Below are 19,251 nucleotides of genomic sequence, written 5' to 3'. Positions count from 1 at the left end.
CCAGTGCAGGTAAAAGGTCAGGCAGATGGTCGTCCCATTGACTCTGGTCTGCTTGAGGTTTTCTTCCTAATGTGCTTCCTGGAGGGGGGCGTCAGGTTGAAACCATACTCGTGTGTAGGACCATGGGGAGTTGAATAGAGTTGAACTTTCACCACCTGATGGACCACTCTGGTAGATTTAGAGATGTCACCTGTCATCAAAGACACTTATTGAGTCTTACAGGTTTTGATCCTTTTAATTTTGCTATGTAACTGGTTTTGTGTTGAAATGTAGTTATAAAGTACCATGATTTCTGTGGTGTATCACAAAACTACAATTACAGTTTTATATGCTGGTAAAGTTTTATTTTTAGGGGTACTGTCATTATTCTGTAGCATGAGTTTGCTCAGTGAGATTTTGCCGATGGCGTGAAGGAGGAATGTTTAAAGTTAATGCTGCGCTTAACGCAAACTGGCAACTCAAAATTTCCAACTTGCCACAGGAAAAATGCAGCTAATAACTGATTAATTTTTGACAAACACAGCAAAAATGTTGTAACCGTAAGTCATGTTAGTTTTGACAGTTGACTCAGTAGACCTGTGTGAATGTTGTCCAGCAGTTCTCCCCAATGGGGTCGCTGTTTGCCTCTGTTTACTAGGGACTTTCTTTCAGTTGAAATTTTACATTTGTTGGTTTGTTTGTTTTCTTTTGCGGGGGGGGGACCTTTCAATTTCAATTTAATCTTGCAAAGTCCCAGATCACAACAAAAGCCATCTCAAGGCGCCTCACACAGAACAATTCAACATAAAAATTAAAATAAATAAATACATAAATAATTAAATACAAAATTAAAAACAGAAATAAAAGAATAAAACAGATAAAAAATAAAAACTACTCATAAGAAAGAGAATTAAAAATAGTTTTAAGTCTTGATTTAAAAATGTCCACGGACTCCAACTGCCTCACGGTCGCAGGAAGACCGTTCCACAGAGCGGGTGCACGATTTAAAAAAAAAGCTCTTTGACCCACTGACTTCTTCACCTTGGGAACACAGAGAAGTCCCGTGTCCTGCGACCGCAAAGCCCGGGTCGGCATGTAGGGTTCCACCAGATCTGCCAGATAAGACGGCGCCAGTCCATGAACAACTTTATAAGTCAGTAAGTCAGTTAACTTTCAGTTGTCTACCGTTCTACTTTGGTTCAGGGATGATAACAGTTACATTTGAAGCACATTCAGCGTGTGCTTTACATTTGCCTGACTGGAAAATGAATTAAGGGCCCTTGGGCAAGGTCTTTAATCTCCTATTGCTCCCGGTGTGTAGTGAGCGCCTTGTATGGCAGCACCCTGACATCAGGGTGAATGTGAGGCATAATTTGTAATCTGATGCAGATGGAAAAGCGCTATATAAATGCAGTCCATTTGCCATTTGAGGGTAAGAAATGTCCCTCATGTGATCAATGATGTCATTGCATCTGCTGCATCCACCACACCATGGAACCATTACTGGATCCTGGATGGCAGCCAATGAGGCAGACAACCAGTGCCTCCCCACCTCTTGCAAGTAAACATCCGTGTGCTGTAGTCAGGTGAAACATGGTTACTGCTGCTGGAGTCTTCAACCCTGAGGCACCTACAGTCTTCTCCAAAAGTACTGGGCCTCTTGGTATTTCACACTTTTTTTTTTCTTTCACCAAAACATCAAATCTAGGCTCTTCTGGCAAACTGTAGCTGAGCTTTCAGGTCTTCTTTTTAAGAAAACCCTCCTCTGTACCACTTCATCATGTAGCTGTATAACTGCTGATACAAAATGCAAAACATGCACTGTGCACAAGTTCTTCAATCACAGCCACAGAAGCCTGTATCATCTGCTGGGTTGTCTGGGTGTCTTGTTGGCTTTCCTCGCTCCTCCTTCTTGCACAGTCACTCAGTTTTTGAGAACTGTCTACTCCACACAGATTTAACATAGTGTCGTACTGTTTGTGTTTCTTCATAACTGATGTAAATAAAGTTCAAGACATTCAGTGACTTGGAAATGTTCATGTATCCATCCTCTGACTCGTCTGAAGAAAACTGGTAAATAAATGGTAAATGGACTGCATTCATATAGCGCTTTTCCACCGGCATCGGACACTCAAAGCGCTTTACAATAATGCCTCACATTCACCCCGGTGTGAGGGTGCTGCCATACAAGGCGCTCACTACACACTGGGAGCAACTAGGGGGTTAAGGACCTTGACCATTTCCATGTCAGGCTGGGATTTAAACCCAGGATCCTCTGGTCCAAAGTCCATGAGACCATCACCTCCCCTAATAGGGTTAATAAATGGAACAGTTTTGACTGTGCCAAATGTCTCCAAAGCAAAGGCCAAAAAGGTCAGCGTCCACCAGATTCCACGACATGTAAATGGTAAATTGACTGCATTTATAGAGTGCTTTTCCATCTGTATCAGATGGAAAAGTGCTTTACAACAATGCCTCACATTCACCCCGATGTCAGGGTGCTGCCATACAAGGCGGTCACTACACACCGGGAGCAATAGGCCAAGGGCCCTTAGTGATTTTCCAGTCAGGCGGGGATTTGAACCCATGATCTTCTGGACTCAAGCCCAACACCTTAACCACTAGACCATTACCTCCCCCATGTGACATGTGACATGTTACCCTGCAACATGACAACTAACATGACACATGGTGCAAACTACTCCCTTACAAAACCCCACTAACTCAACCAATAATTTTCATCACTTTTTACCAAAATTAGAGCAACTTTAACTTTTGACCTCTGCACAAACTGAAATTGACCCCCGTCACCATCCCTGATTTTCCACACCACAACTCCAGAACACTCGGTCACAAACAGTCCAAACTATAAACCCCTGGAATCCCTGTGAGCAGACAAACAATGTGGTACAGCCTTCAACACGACTGGAGCATCTCCCAGTTCTGACCCCTGTGCAATTCCCCAACCGACCCCCACCTAGCTACCCACTAAAAACCCAAGTGGCCAACTGGGTTCCCCAAAAGAGCAATGTCTAAGGAGTATCCACACCAAACCCAGTGCCCCCACCACCACCTGCATGATTCTTCTGTAAATATTCTGCTAAACTGGCAATAAAACTGATTATTTAAGGTATTATATGAAAGCTTTCCATGCAAACCATCATCTTGTTTTTTTTTTATATATTTTTAATTAATTTATATCGAGTTGTAGAGATTTACTTTCAGTTTGAGTTTAAGGAAGATATTTTTAGAAATGTTTTTTATATTGAGAAGCTTGATTAATTTTTTGTTCTTGAAATGGCTTAAACAAATTAAACTGTGTGAAATACCAAGGGGCCGAATACTTTAGGAAAGCACCGTATGTGCTGGATCATGACCAGAATACCTGAACCACTTGGCCAAAACATTGTAGCTGATGCTCCCTCACCATGCACAGGATACTCCTCATCTACACCCCACAAAGGAACCAGTCTTTTGACACCAAGTCATTCCAGTGGTACCCAAAGGTCCTACGCAGAGACTGAGGACCAAGGACATCCAGTCGTCACTGTAGGTGTTGGTTTGCACACGTTTTGACCCGTCTCAGTTAAAAGCCACCTAAACTGTTTCCAGACATACAGAGTTTGGACTTCATAAGACTGAAATAATTTCAATAATAAGGAGCAACATTACAGAGATGAAGAAAATCTTTTTTTTTTTTTTTTTTTTTTTGAAACAGGATCACTGACCCCCCCCCCCCCCCCCCCCCCCCCCACATCACCCACCCACCCAAGGCCTCTCTGAAACAAGCAGATTTATTGAAATCATGACTCACTATTTATGTTCAAGGTTCTTCTGCAGAGTTTAGCAAAAAAATAGAAATAAAAACCTCACAGCTACCCTGGAGATACACTCTAAAATATTTGAGAGATGTGAATGTCCTGTTGAAGGCAACCTTGTGGTCTGTTACCAAGGTAAGAATGAATGAAGATCTCAGGGCTGATTCCCTAAAGCTCCGCAACCAGTCAAATCGACTATACGTAAAGAAGGTGGTTGTTAAGAGAAACACAGCTGTGATTCAGCCTCTTGTGTTGCCACATTTTCCCAGCAGAGAATTGAACCAGAAACTTCTGGTAATCACCTGGAAACACTCACATTTTCAGGAAAAAAATCACATCCCATGAGCTGAACAGGAATGGAGACTCGAGCCTGCTCCCTGTTAGGTGACCACATGATCTGGTGTCCAATCAAAGCCTGCATGAAAGCTGTGAAGGCAATTAGAGCAGAAGACAAACAGGAAGCAGATGTGTTTGATGGTGAGCTTATTAAAAAGTGGCGTGCTGTGAAAGTGGATTCATAGACGGGTCACACTGGGCCACGTGCTCCTTCAGTCATTTTCCCTCCAGCGGGTCACATGATGTCAAAGAGGGCGCGTGCACATTTAGAATCATAAACTAACATTTCATCAGCATATTGGTGCTTTTTCCCCAGCAAACAACATGGGAACACAAATCCTTCATACTTAAAAAAAAAAAAAAAAAAAAAAAAAGCTGATTGTATGGGGGGGTTTTCTACTACGTTTTGATGAGTCAATAGTTTTGATGACTTTATATATATATATATATATATATACACTCAACAAAAATATAAAATCAACACTTAGTTTTGCTCCCATTTTGTATGAGATGAACTCAAAGATCTAAAACTTTTTCCACATACACAATATCACCATTTCCCTCAAATATTGTTCACAAACCAGTCTAAATCTGTGATAGTGAGCACTTCTCCTTTGCTGAGATAATCCATCCCACCTCAGGTGTGCCATATCAAGATGCTGATTAGACACCATGATTAGTGCACAGGTGTGCCTTAGACTGCCCACAATAAAAGGTGCAGTTTTGTTTTATTGGGGGGGATACCAGTCAGTATCTGGTGTGACCATCATTTGCCTCGTGCAGTGCAACACATCTCCTTCACATAGAGTTGATCAGGTTGTCAATTGTGGCCTGTGGAATGTTGGTTCACTCCTCTTCAATGGCTGTGCGAAGTTGCTGGATATCGTGTACGCCGGTCCAGAGCATCCTAAACATGCTCAATGGGTGACATGTCCGGTGAGTATGCCGGCCATGCAAGAACTGGGACATTTTCAGCTTCCAAGAATTGTGTACAGATCCTTGCAACATGGGGCCGTGCATTATCCTGCTGCAACATGAGGTGATGTTCTTGGATGTATGGCACAACAATGGGCCTCAGGATCTCGTCACGGTATCTCTGTGCATTCAAAATGCCATCAATAAAATGCACCTGTGTTCTTCGTCCATAACAGACGCCTGCCCATACCATAACCCCACCGCCACCATGGGCCACTCGATCCACAACATTGACATCAGAAAACTGCTCACCCACACGATGCCACACACGCTGTCTGCCATCTGCCCTGGACAGTGTGAACCGGGATTCATCCGTGAAGAGAACACCTCTCCAATGTGCCAAACGCCAGCGAATGTGAGCATTTGCCGACGAACTGGAGTCAGGTCGAGACCCCGATGAGGACGACGAGCATGCAGATGAGCTTCCCTGAGACGGTTTATGACAGTTTGTGCAGAAATTCTTTGGTTATGCAAACCGATTGTTTCAGCAGCTGTCCGAGTGGCTGGTCTCAGACGATCTTGGAGGTGAACATGCTGGATGTGGAGGTCCTGGGCTGGTGTGGTTACACGTGGTCTGTGGTTGTGAGGCTGGTTGGATGTACTGCCAAATTCTCTGAAACGCCTTTGGAGACGGCTTATGGTAGAGAAATGAACATTCAATACACGAGCAACAGCTCTGGTTGACATTCCTGCTGTCAGCATGCCAATTGTACGCTCCCTCAAATCTTATATATACACGGACCATTTTTAGATTCATGTATTAGTTTAATTGTAAAAATATTCATCATTTGCAGGCCGCAGCAAATGACCATTACTGATTTATCTGGCAATTATTCTTTTGAGAAATGAAATCAGTGATATCGACTGGTTTTCTGTCCGGAGTGAACCCACCTCACACCCTGTGACTGCTGGGACGGAGTCCAGACCCCCAGTGACCCTTAATGGGACCAAGCAAGTATAGGAAATGAATGGATGGAAAATGTTGGTAATTTGTATGCTGCATTGATCGCATATCGATCCGTTACATGAAATGACATCAGCCGACGTTTTGTTCATTTTTTTTACAGAAGTGGAACCGTGAATCCGAAAAACAAATTAAGTTGTAGCAAATGTGGAAGTCAAGTGAATCTTACATAAGTGTTTAAGATGAACTTGTCAAACAGTTCATCACTCACTGCATTAGCTCATCATTTAATTGTTCCATTAGTTTGGTTAATAAAAAATGGTTGGGTGGATTTTTCTTTCATCAGGTGGAAGCAGGGAGACAGAGGGATGAGTGTTTCCGCTGTAAACTGGATCGAAGACGTGCAGAGATCCAGTTCCACCAGCAGATCTGTTTCCGTGTGGCTTCAGTCGGGCGCGTTTTACGCACAGCGTCTCCGGAGCGGACGCGTTTTTACGCGCGGCGTCAGACATGAACAGGTGAGCTCGTTTGTCGTCGACGCAGACCAGAGTGAGAGTCGAACCATTTGTTTTCACACCTTCGACACGCTGTCGCGTCTTCACTGATCGGAGCTGAACAGGTCGACATGTCCAGGAAGAAGGCGGCGAGAGGCAACGGGAGCTCCAAGAGCCCCAAAGCGTCCCCGAGCAGCGGCAGGGCGGCCAAAGGTCTGTCGGCTGCCGGAGCTCCGTCCTCCGGGCTGGTTTATCCCAGCAGACCGTCCATCAGCAGCAGCGGAGAGTTCTACGACTTCGCATTCAAGGTAACTTCACAAATGCTGCTCCGTGGTTTACGCACAGTCACTGAACCACAATGTGTCTGTTTTACGGAGAAATTCGAACTTCCTCTTGGGACATCTGCAGGGGCGCAGCTAGTTATTTTCTCCGGGGCGCAAACCAAAGCTTTCTCTGCACCTTTGCATGCAAATATTGATTGCATTATACTATATTACCAAATAAAATAGGCAAAAATAGCTTAAACGAATTTTTAAATTCTCTCTCTTTTTTGGTCTTTGCCGTACATAAACTTAACAGCTATTAAAAAAACCTTTCACTGGTGCCAAAGACTTTCAGTTTTCCCCGTCTATAAATGCACATAGATCCCAGAACAAACCTACCTTTTTTCATTTGCGTAATATATCACCAACACTCTGCCTGTCCTGTCCAAAGCTAACAGAGATGATTTGATGATTCATGTTTTTATTCAATCAAGAATTGATTATTGTATTTTCTGGTTTCCCACATACCATGAACTGGGGCCTCATGTATAAAGGCTGCATACTGGCATCCCTCCGTCTACATCCTAGCATTTAGATGTATCAAAAGTGAAATGACTGTGGAAATGTGCGGTGCGTCACGCAAAAATCCAGGCTGGCGTGCGCACAATTCTACATATATATATTAAAAAGGCAGGCGTAAACTGATGCATAAAATGGCACTAACAGTGGCTGCATTAGTGTTGCTAGAGGACCTTACAAATGGTGCAGTCCAACGTGAGCGAGTATTCAGGGAACGCAAGGATTTACTTACAAATGAGGATAACTGGCTCATAAACCAATTCTGATTACAAATGTCTCTGTTACTGGAGTTGTGCCCAGAACTGCAGTCAGCCCAGAGCGCAATATGGCGAGGAGCCTGGGGTTGTCTGTGGCCACACAGGTGCTGACCATGCTGGGCTTCCTGGCAACAGAGGCATTCCTGTGTGAGCTGGCCAATCGGTCAGGAATGTGCCAGTCAACCATGGGCTGATCCAGCTGTGTGGAACACAATCATCTGAATGTCTTCCAGGTACATCACATTCCAATATTAAAGCGAAATTTGCAACAAAAGCTGGTTTCCTGAACGTAATTGGAGCTATTGACTGTGCACATATTGTTATAAAGGCGCTGTCACATGATGAATTGGTTTTTAATAGGAAACTTTCATTCCATCAGTGTTCAAATCCTATATGATGCACAAATGCATTGGGTTGGGGACAGACTGGAGGCTGGCATGGTGCACAATGTGTGGCTGCCTGGTGGTTAAATCATTCATTTGTGTAATTGTTCCAAATGAAAACCAGCACGGGCACATTGGGGCATGTCCGCATTCAAATAATGTCTTTTATTTATTTCTTTATTTGTTTTGTGTTTTGCTGATGAAACTCGAGCTGCAGAATGAACACCAACCAAGACAGGCGGTACAATGACCTCCATTCCCACACTGGGACAGTAGTGGTATTTTTGTGTGTGTGTTTTTTGTTTTTTTTCTTCGTTTTTTGGTATTTTTATGTTTATGCCAGTTTCTGGGTTTTGGAGTACGCCATGTTTCAGTAGGAAATCCACACAAGTCTTTGTACACGAGGCCCCTGGTCTTCAGCTGGTTCAGAATGCTGGTACCAGAGTTCTTACCAGGAAGAGAAAATTTAGTAGGGGCTCTAAGCCTCAAAATCGTTCACTTTCTGATAGAAGTGCCAAATTTTGCACACAGATCTGTTTTGATATAAGAAACAGATTTAGGAACAGTTCCATTGTCACGTATGACTGGAACAGTATATTTCAGCCATTTTTTCAAAATGGCCACCTATAAAGTTATAATAGCTCATTTTAGGAGTTATAGAGGAGCTAGGAAGATGATCTTGGTGTCTTTTTCTAGCTTTTTGGGCTCTGTGGTCATATTTGTGCAATCAAAAATGGTCTACATATGACGGCCATCTTGAAAATCCAAGATGGCTGCCATCAGGCAAAAAAATTACAACACTTTTGCTTCAATAATAAATGTAATGACAATCTTGGTGTCCAAGCTTAGTAAGTTGGTCAATATAATATATAATGGCCTAAAATAAGCAAGAATTAGTGATCAATGCCATCTTGAAAATCAAATATGGCTGCCAAAACAATTGCAGAATCAAAATGAGTGTTACTTTGTAAGTAATACAAACACAATTACTACCGACACTTTTGATGTTTAGCACAGTAATGTATCCTTACACTAACTGATGACAGTTAAAGGTACATAAAATAGAAATAGCAGCCACATTCAATATGACCGCCAATGAACCTTGAAAGCTAATTTCAAGAGTTCTGGTCATTCAAGGGAAATGATATTGGTATCTTTGCCCATGTTTTCAAGAATGCCGATCATTATGGTAAGCTCAAAAGGTGTCTACATGTGGCTTCAATCCTGAAATTTAAGATGGCTGTAAAACAACAGAAAAAAGACCATGATGCCTTCAAAACAAACATGTATCAAACATAAACGTATCAAAAACACTTGACAAGTAAATAAAGTTCTATTTCTTTTTATGCATCCACTAACTCAATACTAACTAGACGGCCCTGTGGAAAATTTAATTTATTAACATTTTGATTGCAACAAGGGTTTTACCATCAGAGTGTTTATCTATCTACTTTTATCTCAAAAGTAAATGCATTGTGAACATCATTGTCTAATGTATTCTAAATGTTAATTTGCATGCTTCATTGCAGCTTCAAACTCAGCACCATTGATGTAGGTGAGAAGGAGCTGTATACTACTTATGATGAAGATGTGCTCATGGCCAATATCAACAGTGTCAGGATGGAGAGATGCACACATGAAGAGGCTGATACTCGTATGCTGCTGCATGCAAAACATGCTGCTGACTTGGGATACAAAAAGATATTGTTACGCACAGTAGATACTGATGTTGTTGTCATTGCTGTAGCCATGGTGCATCATATAGAAGCTGAGATATGGTTGGTTTTCGGGGTTGGAAAATCATACCGTCTCATTTCTGCAAATGCAATCAATGAAAAAATAGGTAGAGAAAAAGCAGAAGCCTTACCATTTTTTCACTCCTTCACTGGATGCGATGTAACATCAGCTTTTGCAGGACGCGGGAAGAAATCTGCTTGGGAGCTATGGGAGGTGTTTGGGGATGTAACACCCAGTCTTTCTCACTACATAGAGACCATCACACCAGATATGTATGCAACATTAGAGCACTTTGTTGTTTTACTCTATAGAACATTGGAGGAGACAAGTGTAAACATGGCACGCCAGAAGCTGTTTGCCATGGGAACTAAGTCATTGGAAAATATTCCCCCAACCCAAGGATCTCTTCGGGAACACATAAAGCGCTCAGTGTGTCAATCAGCATTCATCTGGGGTCAAACACTGATTCCAAGACCAGAGTACCCGTCACCAGATAAGTGGGGTTGGCAACTTGTTGAAGAAAGATGGAGGCCTTTGTGGTCAGAGTTGCCTGAAGCATGCAAAGCTTGTAAGGAACTTATTCACTGTGGATGCATGAAAGCCTGTCGGGGTCTTTGCAAATGCTCAAAGGCAAACCTACCTTGCACTGCACTGTGTGCCTGTTGTGGAAATTGTAGTAGACAGGACATGTAAACTGTTTTTCACTATTGGTTAGTTAATATAATACATCTTGTTCTGAGTTATTTTTGTGGTTATTGAGCTTTATAGTTGTAAGTAATTTCAAAGTGACTTGAAACTTCTGTACACCAAGAGTAAAACTCATAAAAACGTCTTTGTTTCTAGCATTTACTTGTTTAGACAGAAAAACTATTGATGACTATTGCAAACAAAAGAAAAAAACCCTAATATTTCAGAAATAAAGTATGTCTATTTTATGTTATACTGTAACAGTTATATAAATGTTACTTTAAAGTCAAAATTTACACCATAAACCATTAGTTAAAAAGAATGATAATACTATAAGTAAAACGTCATACATTCTGTAAAAACATACAAGGGTGTCATTTTATGAATAAAACAATGTTATTACCTATTAGTCATCACTTTTCTGTGGCTCTGTAACTAATAATGATATAAAATTGGGGGATTAAAAAATAAATGCTTTTTGATCAAACATCTATTTTAAAACAACTATTAAAAAATTATGTCTGAACTTACTTGATGCTAGTGAATAATCTATTTTTGCATATGTGTGTGTGAAAAATAAGCATATTACCTTCATTATATTTGACCCCAGTTCTCCTTTTTTGTTGGTGAGATGCAATTACTTATGATTTCCATACATGTCACAAAAAAATGTCCAAATCTATTTGTAAGGATTCCTAAAATTAAGTTTAGTTGGATGCATTCCAACAAATTCAGGAAAAATCTGTCACTTTTTATATCTTTGGGTATATCAGTTGAGGGTTAGATTTCCCCCAGTTCTCCTTGAGCTATTTCATGGAACCGTTACTTTTTTGAAAGGGCATATAATAAACTACATTTAAGCCAACTTTGGTGCTTCTATCACAAAGTGAACGATTTATTTTGTGGCTTAGAGCCTCTACTAATTTGATCATATTATCTCAATTTTAGTGTCACTTAACTGCCTTCCACTTCATTTGAGGGCAGATTTTGACAATTTATTGTTAATATGTACAATTTTAAATGAACTTGCACCCTCCTACCTGGTAGGTCCTGTAAGACCTTACGTCCCGGCCCGTGCCCTGCGTTCTCAGAATGCATGTTCTGTGTTCCACATGTAAAGGAAAAAGCAAGACAAAGATCTTTCTAATGATGTGCACCTGTTTTATGGAACAGCCTGTCAGCAGAGATCAGACCATCTGATTCAGGTAAACCGTATCAGTCAAGACTGAAGAAACATCTGTTCTGTCAGACATAACCTCCAACCTGTCAATAACCACGTACAATAAAACTCCCCTAAACCGTCATCATATAAACCAGATACTCACACTCACCGGACAAAAGCAAAAGTTCTAGTGTTTTTGTTTGGTTTTCCATGTAATAAACACTGTGTGTGTGTGTGTGTGTGTGTGTGTGTGTGTGTGTGTGTGTGTGTGTGTGTGTGTGTGTGTGTGTGTGTGTGTGTGATGGGTTTTCACTCACATGAGACAAAACGTCCTGTTGCATCGCAGTACATTAGAAACCCCTCACGTGTTTTAACACAAAATGTAGAACTCAGCTGTAAGTCTTTATTTATGCAAATTAGCCACAAGGAGCTGATTTTGTTCTTTTTCTTGCTAACAAAAATAGAATTCTTAACACTGCTGATAATTAGCATGTATGCTACATTTGAGTGACCGTCGTGGGGGGGGGGGGGGGGGGGGGGGGGGTAGTGTTAATTTCTTCTGTTTTGTCACAAATGTAGTTTAGTTTGAACATGCTACATTTTACAAATAACGTTTTTGTTTTTCAAGTAAAAATATGTTTTTCAGAGCATCATGTTTCCCACAGTGTCACCATACACTTCTGGTTTTGCATTTTCACAATAAAAGCCTTTGAATTACAGTGTTTTCATTGTTTTAGAAAGTTTATGGGTTGAAACAACAGGTTTTTTGCTCAGTGTTTCATGTGGGAGCTGCTCAAAAAGCACCGCAGCCTGAAAACTCAGCTGCTGTGACGGCGTCTGAGCGTGAATGATGTCTGATATCACGACGTGTTTCCGACCTTCTCCGTCCACATGTTGGCTTCTTCTGTCTCTCAGGTGATGCTGGTTGGAGATTCAGGGGTGGGGAAGACCTGCCTGTTGGTTCGCTTTAAGGATGGGGCCTTCTTAGCTGGGAGCTTCATCTCCACCGTGGGCATCGATTTCAGGGTAAGTGCAGACGGAAAAACTGACGTGACGCACCGAAGCCTGAAGAGGCCGATTCAGACTGTTTTCTTCTGGCACACAACACAAAAGGACACCCAACTTTACAGGACCCATTTATTATTTATGATAAGGTGGTTGTGTTCCATCTAAAGCAGGGGTGCCCAAGTTCAGTCCTCGAGATCGACCTTCCTGACACTCTTAGTTGTCTCCCTGCTCCAACACACCTGAATCCAATGAAAGGCTCATTAGAAGTGGGCACCCCTGATCTAAAGTGTGTGTTTGTGTGTGTGTGTGGCTTCGTTTGCTCGTCTCTGTTCCATCTACAAACCAGAGTTTCCTCACAGGATGCCTCTCTTTTAGGTTGCTAAATTAAAGCGCTTTTTTGTTGGCGGGCCAGTGGTTAATAAGCCTTTAAGGCTTCAAGTAGCGCCGGCTGACAGTGGCAGCGATAAATTACAGCTTCACTTTCAGTGTGACGGTCACGGAATAAAAACCGTGACCTCCTTTGGTCCTTTACTGTCTAGTTACCCCCAGTTTAAGCCTCGGCTCTTTGGTAAAGCCTCCCGTGGGACTTGGTCTCAGTCCTGCTTCACTCACGCTGCTGTCCATCAGCTCAGAAGAGAACGAGTGCAGCAGTAAATACACTAAAACAGCCGTGTGAGAACAGACACGCTGCTACAGTCATCAAGGAAACAGAGCCACCTGGCATAAATGTGAGGAAACAGGACAGTTGTGGAATATAAAATGTGTTGGAGTTGACACGGTGGTTTAGTGGGTGGCACTGCTGCCTCGCAGTAAGACAGACCCACGCTTGAGTCCGACCCGGTCCTTTCTGTGTGGAGTTTGCGGTTTTGGTGAATTGTTCCACTTCCTGTCTGGGACAGGATTTGCATGAGCAGCAGGATTACTTTTTTAATGGTTATGACACCCCCCCCTTTACTCTCAGTGCTACAGACAGTGGTCACGTCCTGGATCTGCTGTTGGGAAAGTGTCGGTACACGAACCCACAACAGGGGGCGCAAAGGAACGGACAATGGAGTAGGTCAAATAACAACACTTTACTGTTGTGAATGGGCACAACAAATACAACAGATTACAACAATAGATCAGAATCAATTCACAAAGGTGTCGTGTGGGCAGGCTCGAAGATAGGAGACACCTGTCCAAAGCAGAACCGGAACCACACGATTTCCTCCGCCACCAGACCCCGGGAATACTGGAGCCGCCAAGTCCCGAACTCCCAGGTGGCCACTGCCTCCGCGTGTCGGACCTGGTACTGCTGGCGAGGAACAAAAACACAATTAAAGGTGGGCGCGTATGCACCCAGTAATCCGCACGGCAGGAAAGCTACCTCCACCTCTCGTTGGAAAAAAGGTCTGTTATCACTCACAAAAATCACAAAAGGTTACTGTCAAGCAGTCAGCTGAGAATATTACCTTCCAGGTAGAATGATATCTCGGCAAAGAGGTGGAGACGTCGTCCTGCTGATGTACCCCTGCTGATTGGTAACAGCTGTTGCAGGTGATGCGTGACAGCTGTCACCCTAGCTGCTCCTGTGAGGCGGCTGCGCCCTCTGGTGCCTGGAGCCCGCACTCCAGGCAGGGCGCCCTCTGGTGGTGGGCCAGCAGTACCTCCTCTTCTGGCGGCCCACACAACAGGACCCCCCCCTCAACGGGCGCCTCCTGGCGCCCGACCAGGCTTGTCCAGGTGGCGGCGGTAGAAATCGGCCAGGAGGGCCGGGTCCAGGATGAAGCTCCTCTTCACCCAGGAGCGTTCTTCGGGGCCGTACCCCTCCCAGTCCACCAAATACTGGAAGCCCCGGCCCATCCTACGGACATCCAAAAGCCGGCGTACAGTCCAAGCCGGCTCGCCATCGATGATCCGGGCAGGAGGCGGCGCCGGACCCGGAGTACAGAGGGGTGAGGAGTGATGAGGTTTAATCCGGGACACATGAAACACAGGATGGATCTGATGACCTTCAGGATCTTGAATGGGCCGATGTAACGGTCCTGTAACTTGGGGTAGTCCACTTGTAGGGGGATGTCCTTTGTGGAGGACGCAGGGGCCGGGGTCCGCCGACAGTCTGCATGGGCTTTTGCCCTCGTCCGGGCCTTTAGCAAAGCAGAACGGGCGGCACGCCACACCCGACGGCACTTCCGCAGGTGGGCCTGGACCGAGGGCACACCGACCTCTCCCTCAACCACCGGAAACAACGGGGGCTGATACCCCAGACATACCTCAAAAGGGGAGAGGCCGGTGCCCATAACACCTGGCTGTTATGGGCATACTCGATCCAGGCCAAATGGGTACTCCAGGCCGCCGGGTGTGCGGCAGTCACGCAGCGCAAGGCCTGCTCCACCTCCTGGTTTACCCATTCTGCTTGCCCGTTGGTCTGAGGGTGGTACCCGGACGAGAGACTCACCGTGGCCCCCAGTTCCCGGCAGAAGCTCCTCCAGACTTGCGAGGAGAACTGGGGACCGCAATCGGAGACGATGTCTGTTGGAATCCCATGCAGCCGGACGACGTGGTGGACCAGGAGGTCTGCTGTCTCCTGGGCTGTTGGGAGCTTCGGGAGGGCCACGAAGTGGGCCGCCTTGGAGAATCGGTCCACTATCGTGAGGATGGTGGTGTTACCCTGGGACGGCGGGAGGCCCATGACAAAATCCAGGCCGATGTGGGACCAGGGGCGATGAGGCTCGGGCAGCGGCTGGAGTAAACCTGATGCCCGGCGATGGTCAGCCTTGCCCCTGGCGCAGGTGGTGCAGGCCTGGATATAATCCCGGACGTCGGCCTCTAGGGACGCCCACCAGAAGCGCTGCCGGACAACTGCCACGGTTCTTCGCACCCCTGGATGACAGGAGAGCTTGGAGCCGTGACAGAAGTCCAGGACTGCAGCCCTAGCTTCTGGTGGGACGTATAGTTTGTTCTTCGGCCCAGTTCCGGGGTCTGAGCTTCGTGCCAGGGCCTCCCGGACGGTTCTCTCTACGTCCCAGGTGAGGGTGGCCACGATAGTGGACTCCGGGATGATGGGTTCCGGTGGATCCGACAACTCCACTTTGACTTCATCTTCATGTACCCGGGACAAGGCATCCGATCTCTGGTTCTTGGTCTCGGGACGGTAGGTGATCCGGAAGTCAAAACGGCCGAAGAACAGTGACCAGCGGGCTTGCCTGGGGTTCAGCCGCTTGGCGGTCCTGATATACTCCAGGTTCCGGTGGTCAGTGAAAACCGTGAATGGCACGGACGTTCCCTCCAACAGATGTCTCCACTCTTCAAGAGCCTCTTTCACCGCAAGGAGTTCTCGATTGCCGACGTCATAGTTCCGTTCGGCCGGGGTCAACCTGCGGGAAAAATAGGCACACGGGTGAAGGACCTTATCAGTCTTCCCGCTCTGGGAAAGCACGGCTCCTATCCCTGAGTCCGAGGCATCCACTTCAACCACTAACTGGCGACTAGGATCGGGCTGCACCAGAACGGGTGCAGACGAGAAGCGCCGTTTCAACTCCTTGAACGCGGCATCGCAACGATCCGACCAGGTGAAGGGGACTTTTGGTGAGGTCAGGGCTGTCAGGGGGCTAACTACCTGACTGTAGCCCTTAATGAACCTCCTGTAGAAATTTGCAAAGCCGAGGAACTGTTGCAGCTTCCTACGGCTAGTGGGTTGGGGCCAGTCTCTCACCGCCGCAACCTTGGCCGGATGAGGAGCGACGGAGTTGGGGGAGATGATAAACCCCAGGAAGGACAAAGATGTGCGGTGAAACTCACACTTCTCTCCCTTCACAAACAGCCGGTTCTCCAACAACCGCTGCAGGACCTGACGTACATGACGGACATGAGTCTCAGGATCCGGAGAAAAGATGAGTATATCGTCTAGATATACGAAGACGAATCGGTGCAGGAAATCCCGCAAGACATCATTAACCAATGCTTGGAACGTCGCGGGGGCGTTTGTGAGGCCGAACGGCATGACCAGGTACTCAAAGTGACCTAATGGGGTGTTGAATGCCGTCTTCTATTCGTCTCCCTTCCGGATCCGAACCAGGTGATACGCATTTCTAAGATCCAGCTTAGTAAAGATTTTGGCTCCATGCAGGGGGGTGAACACGGAATCTAATAATGGCAACGGGTATCGGTTGCGAACCGTAATCTCATTCAGCCCCCTGTAATCAATACATGGACGAAGTCCGCCATCTTTCTTGCCCACAAAAAAGAAACCTGCCCCCATCGGGGAGGTGGAGTTCCGGATCAGCCCGGCAGCTAATGAGTCCCGGATGTAGGTCTCCATTGATTCACGCTCAGGTCGTGAGAGGTTGTACAGCCTGCTGGACGGGAACTCAGCGCCTGGAACCAAATCAATGGCACAATCGTACGGACGGTGCGGGGGAAGGGTGAGTGCCAGATCCTTGCTGAAGACATCAGCAAGATCGTGGTACTCAACCGGCACTGCCGTCAGATTGGGAGGGACTTTGACCTCCTCCTTAGCCTGGGAACCGGGAGGAACCGAGGATCCTAAACACACCCGATGGCAGGTTTCGCTCCACTGAACCACCACCCCAGACGGCCAATCGATCCGGGGATTGTGCTTTAACATCCATGGGATGCCCAAAATCACGCGGGAGGTAGAAGAAGTTACAAAAAACTCAATCTCCTCCCGGTGGTTTCCAGACACCACCAGAGTTACTGGTTGTGTCTTGTGTGTGAGTAAAGGGAGGAGGGTGCCATCTAGTGCCCGCACCTGCAATGGCGAAGGAAGCGCCACCAGAGGGAGCCCTACCTCCTTTGCCCATCTGCTGTCTAGCAGATTCCCTTCTGACCCCGTGTCCACCAGTGCTCGGGCTTGAAGGGTTAAATCCCCGCTCAGGATTGTGACTGGGAGTCGTGTGGCAATTTGTGTGTGTCTCACTTGAATGTCTTGACCCCCCCCTTAGCCCAGTCTCTAAGGGTGAGTGTTGACGTTTTGGCCGTTTGGGGCAGTCTCTCTGTGTGTGCTCTGTTGAGCTGCAGAGAAAACACTCTCCACGGATCAGCCTCCCCATTTTGGCCCTGTGCGTTTCCCTAACAACGTCACCAGGGGGAGCTGTTGCCCCACAAAGCGCTGCGGCTGTGGAGCGTGGGGAGGGCGGCCCCTTTTCGAACCCGGAAGGGAGAGGGGCGGCGCGTATCCGGTCACGTCCTTCGCCTCGCTCCCGACGGCGTTCCTCTAACGAGATCAATAAGCCCGTCTAAATCCCGCGGTTCGTCCTTGGCCACCAGGAGCTCCTTCAGGACCAACGACAGTCCGTTTACGAAGGCGGCGCGGAGGGCAGTGTTATTCCAGCCGGACCTCGCAGCCGCGATGCGGAAGTCGACTGCATAAACAGCTGCGCTCCGGCACCCCTGTCTCATTGACAGCAGCACGGCTGAAGCGGTCTCTCCTCTATTTGGGTGATCGAACACTGTTCTGAACTCCCTCACAAACCCATCATATATCAGAAGGAGCCGTGAATTTTGCTCCCAAAGCGCTGTAGCCCAAGCGCGTGCCTTGCCGCGAAGCAGATTAATGACATAAGCTATCTTACTAGCATCAGTCGCGTACATGACGGGACGTTGTGCGAAGACGAGCGAACACTGCATAAGAAAGTCCGCGCATGTCTCCACACAACCTCCGTACGGCTCTGGAGGGCTTATGTATGCTTCCGGGGAAGGTGGGAGGGGTCGTTGAACGACCTGTGGAACGTCACTGTTACGCACAGGGTCGACAGGAGGGAGAGCCGCAGCAGCGCCCTGAGGGCGCGCTTCCACCTGCGCGGCGAGAGCCTCCACCCTGCGGTTAAGGAGGACGTTCTGCTCGGTCATTAAATCCAACCGAGCCGTGAAAGCGGTGAGGATCCGCTGCAACTCACCGATCATTCCTCCTGCGGACGCCTGTGCGCCCTGTTCTTCCATTGGCCGTTCAACAGCCGGTTGACGCCCCTCGGGATCCATGACGCTGGCCGAGATATCCTGTTGGGAAAGTGTCGGTACACGGACCCACATCAGGGGGCGCAAAGGAACGGACAATGGAGTAGGTCAAATAACAACACTTTACTGTTGTGAATGTGCACAACAAATACAACAGATTACAACAATAGATCAGAATCAATTCACAAAGTTGTCATGTGGGCAGGCTCGAAGATAGGAGACACCTGTCCAAAGCAGAACCGGAACCACACGATTTCCTCCGCCACCAGACCCCGGGAATACTGGAGCCGCCAAGTCCCGAACTCCCAGGTGGCCACTGCCTCCGCGTGTCGGACCTGGTACTGCTGGCGAGGAACAAAAACACAATTAAAGGTGGGCGCGTATGCACCCAGTAATCCGCACGGCAGGAAAGCTACCTCCACCTCTCGTTGGAAAAAAGGTCTGTTATCACTCACAAAAATCACAAAAGGTTACTGTCAAGCAGTCAGCTGAGAATATTACCTTCCAGGTAGAATGATATCTCGGCAAAGAGGTGGAGACTTCGTCCTGCTGATGTACCCCTGCTGATTGATAACAGCTGTTGCAGGTGATGCGTGACAGCTGTCACCCTAGCTGCTCCTGTGAGGCGGCTGCGCCCTCTGGTGCCTGGAGCCCGCACTCCAGGCAGGGCGCCCTCTGGTGGTGGGACAGCAGTACCTCCTCTTCTGGCGGCCC

General features: G+C 46.6%; 1 protein-coding gene across 1 annotated transcript in view; it reads left to right on the top strand.

Annotated features, from left to right (window-relative positions):
- Positions 1 to 6,531: 6,531 nt before the first annotated feature.
- Positions 6,532 to 19,251, top strand: part of LOC117531332 (ras-related protein Rab-26) — a 111,214-nt gene continuing 98,494 nt past the window's right edge. Inside the window, exons 1-2 of the mRNA XM_034194402.1 lie at positions 6,532 to 6,814; positions 12,490 to 12,600. Coding sequence (XP_034050293.1) covers positions 6,638 to 6,814; positions 12,490 to 12,600 — 288 coding nt within the window. The 5' untranslated portion in view covers positions 6,532 to 6,637. The remainder of the gene's footprint in view (positions 6,815 to 12,489; positions 12,601 to 19,251) is intronic.

The sequence above is a fragment of the Thalassophryne amazonica genome, chromosome 18 (genome assembly GCF_902500255.1).
Source record: "Thalassophryne amazonica chromosome 18, fThaAma1.1, whole genome shotgun sequence".
Classification (NCBI taxonomy): Eukaryota; Metazoa; Chordata; class Actinopteri; order Batrachoidiformes; family Batrachoididae; genus Thalassophryne; species Thalassophryne amazonica.
This window is presented reverse-complemented; position numbering and strand designations above follow the sequence as displayed.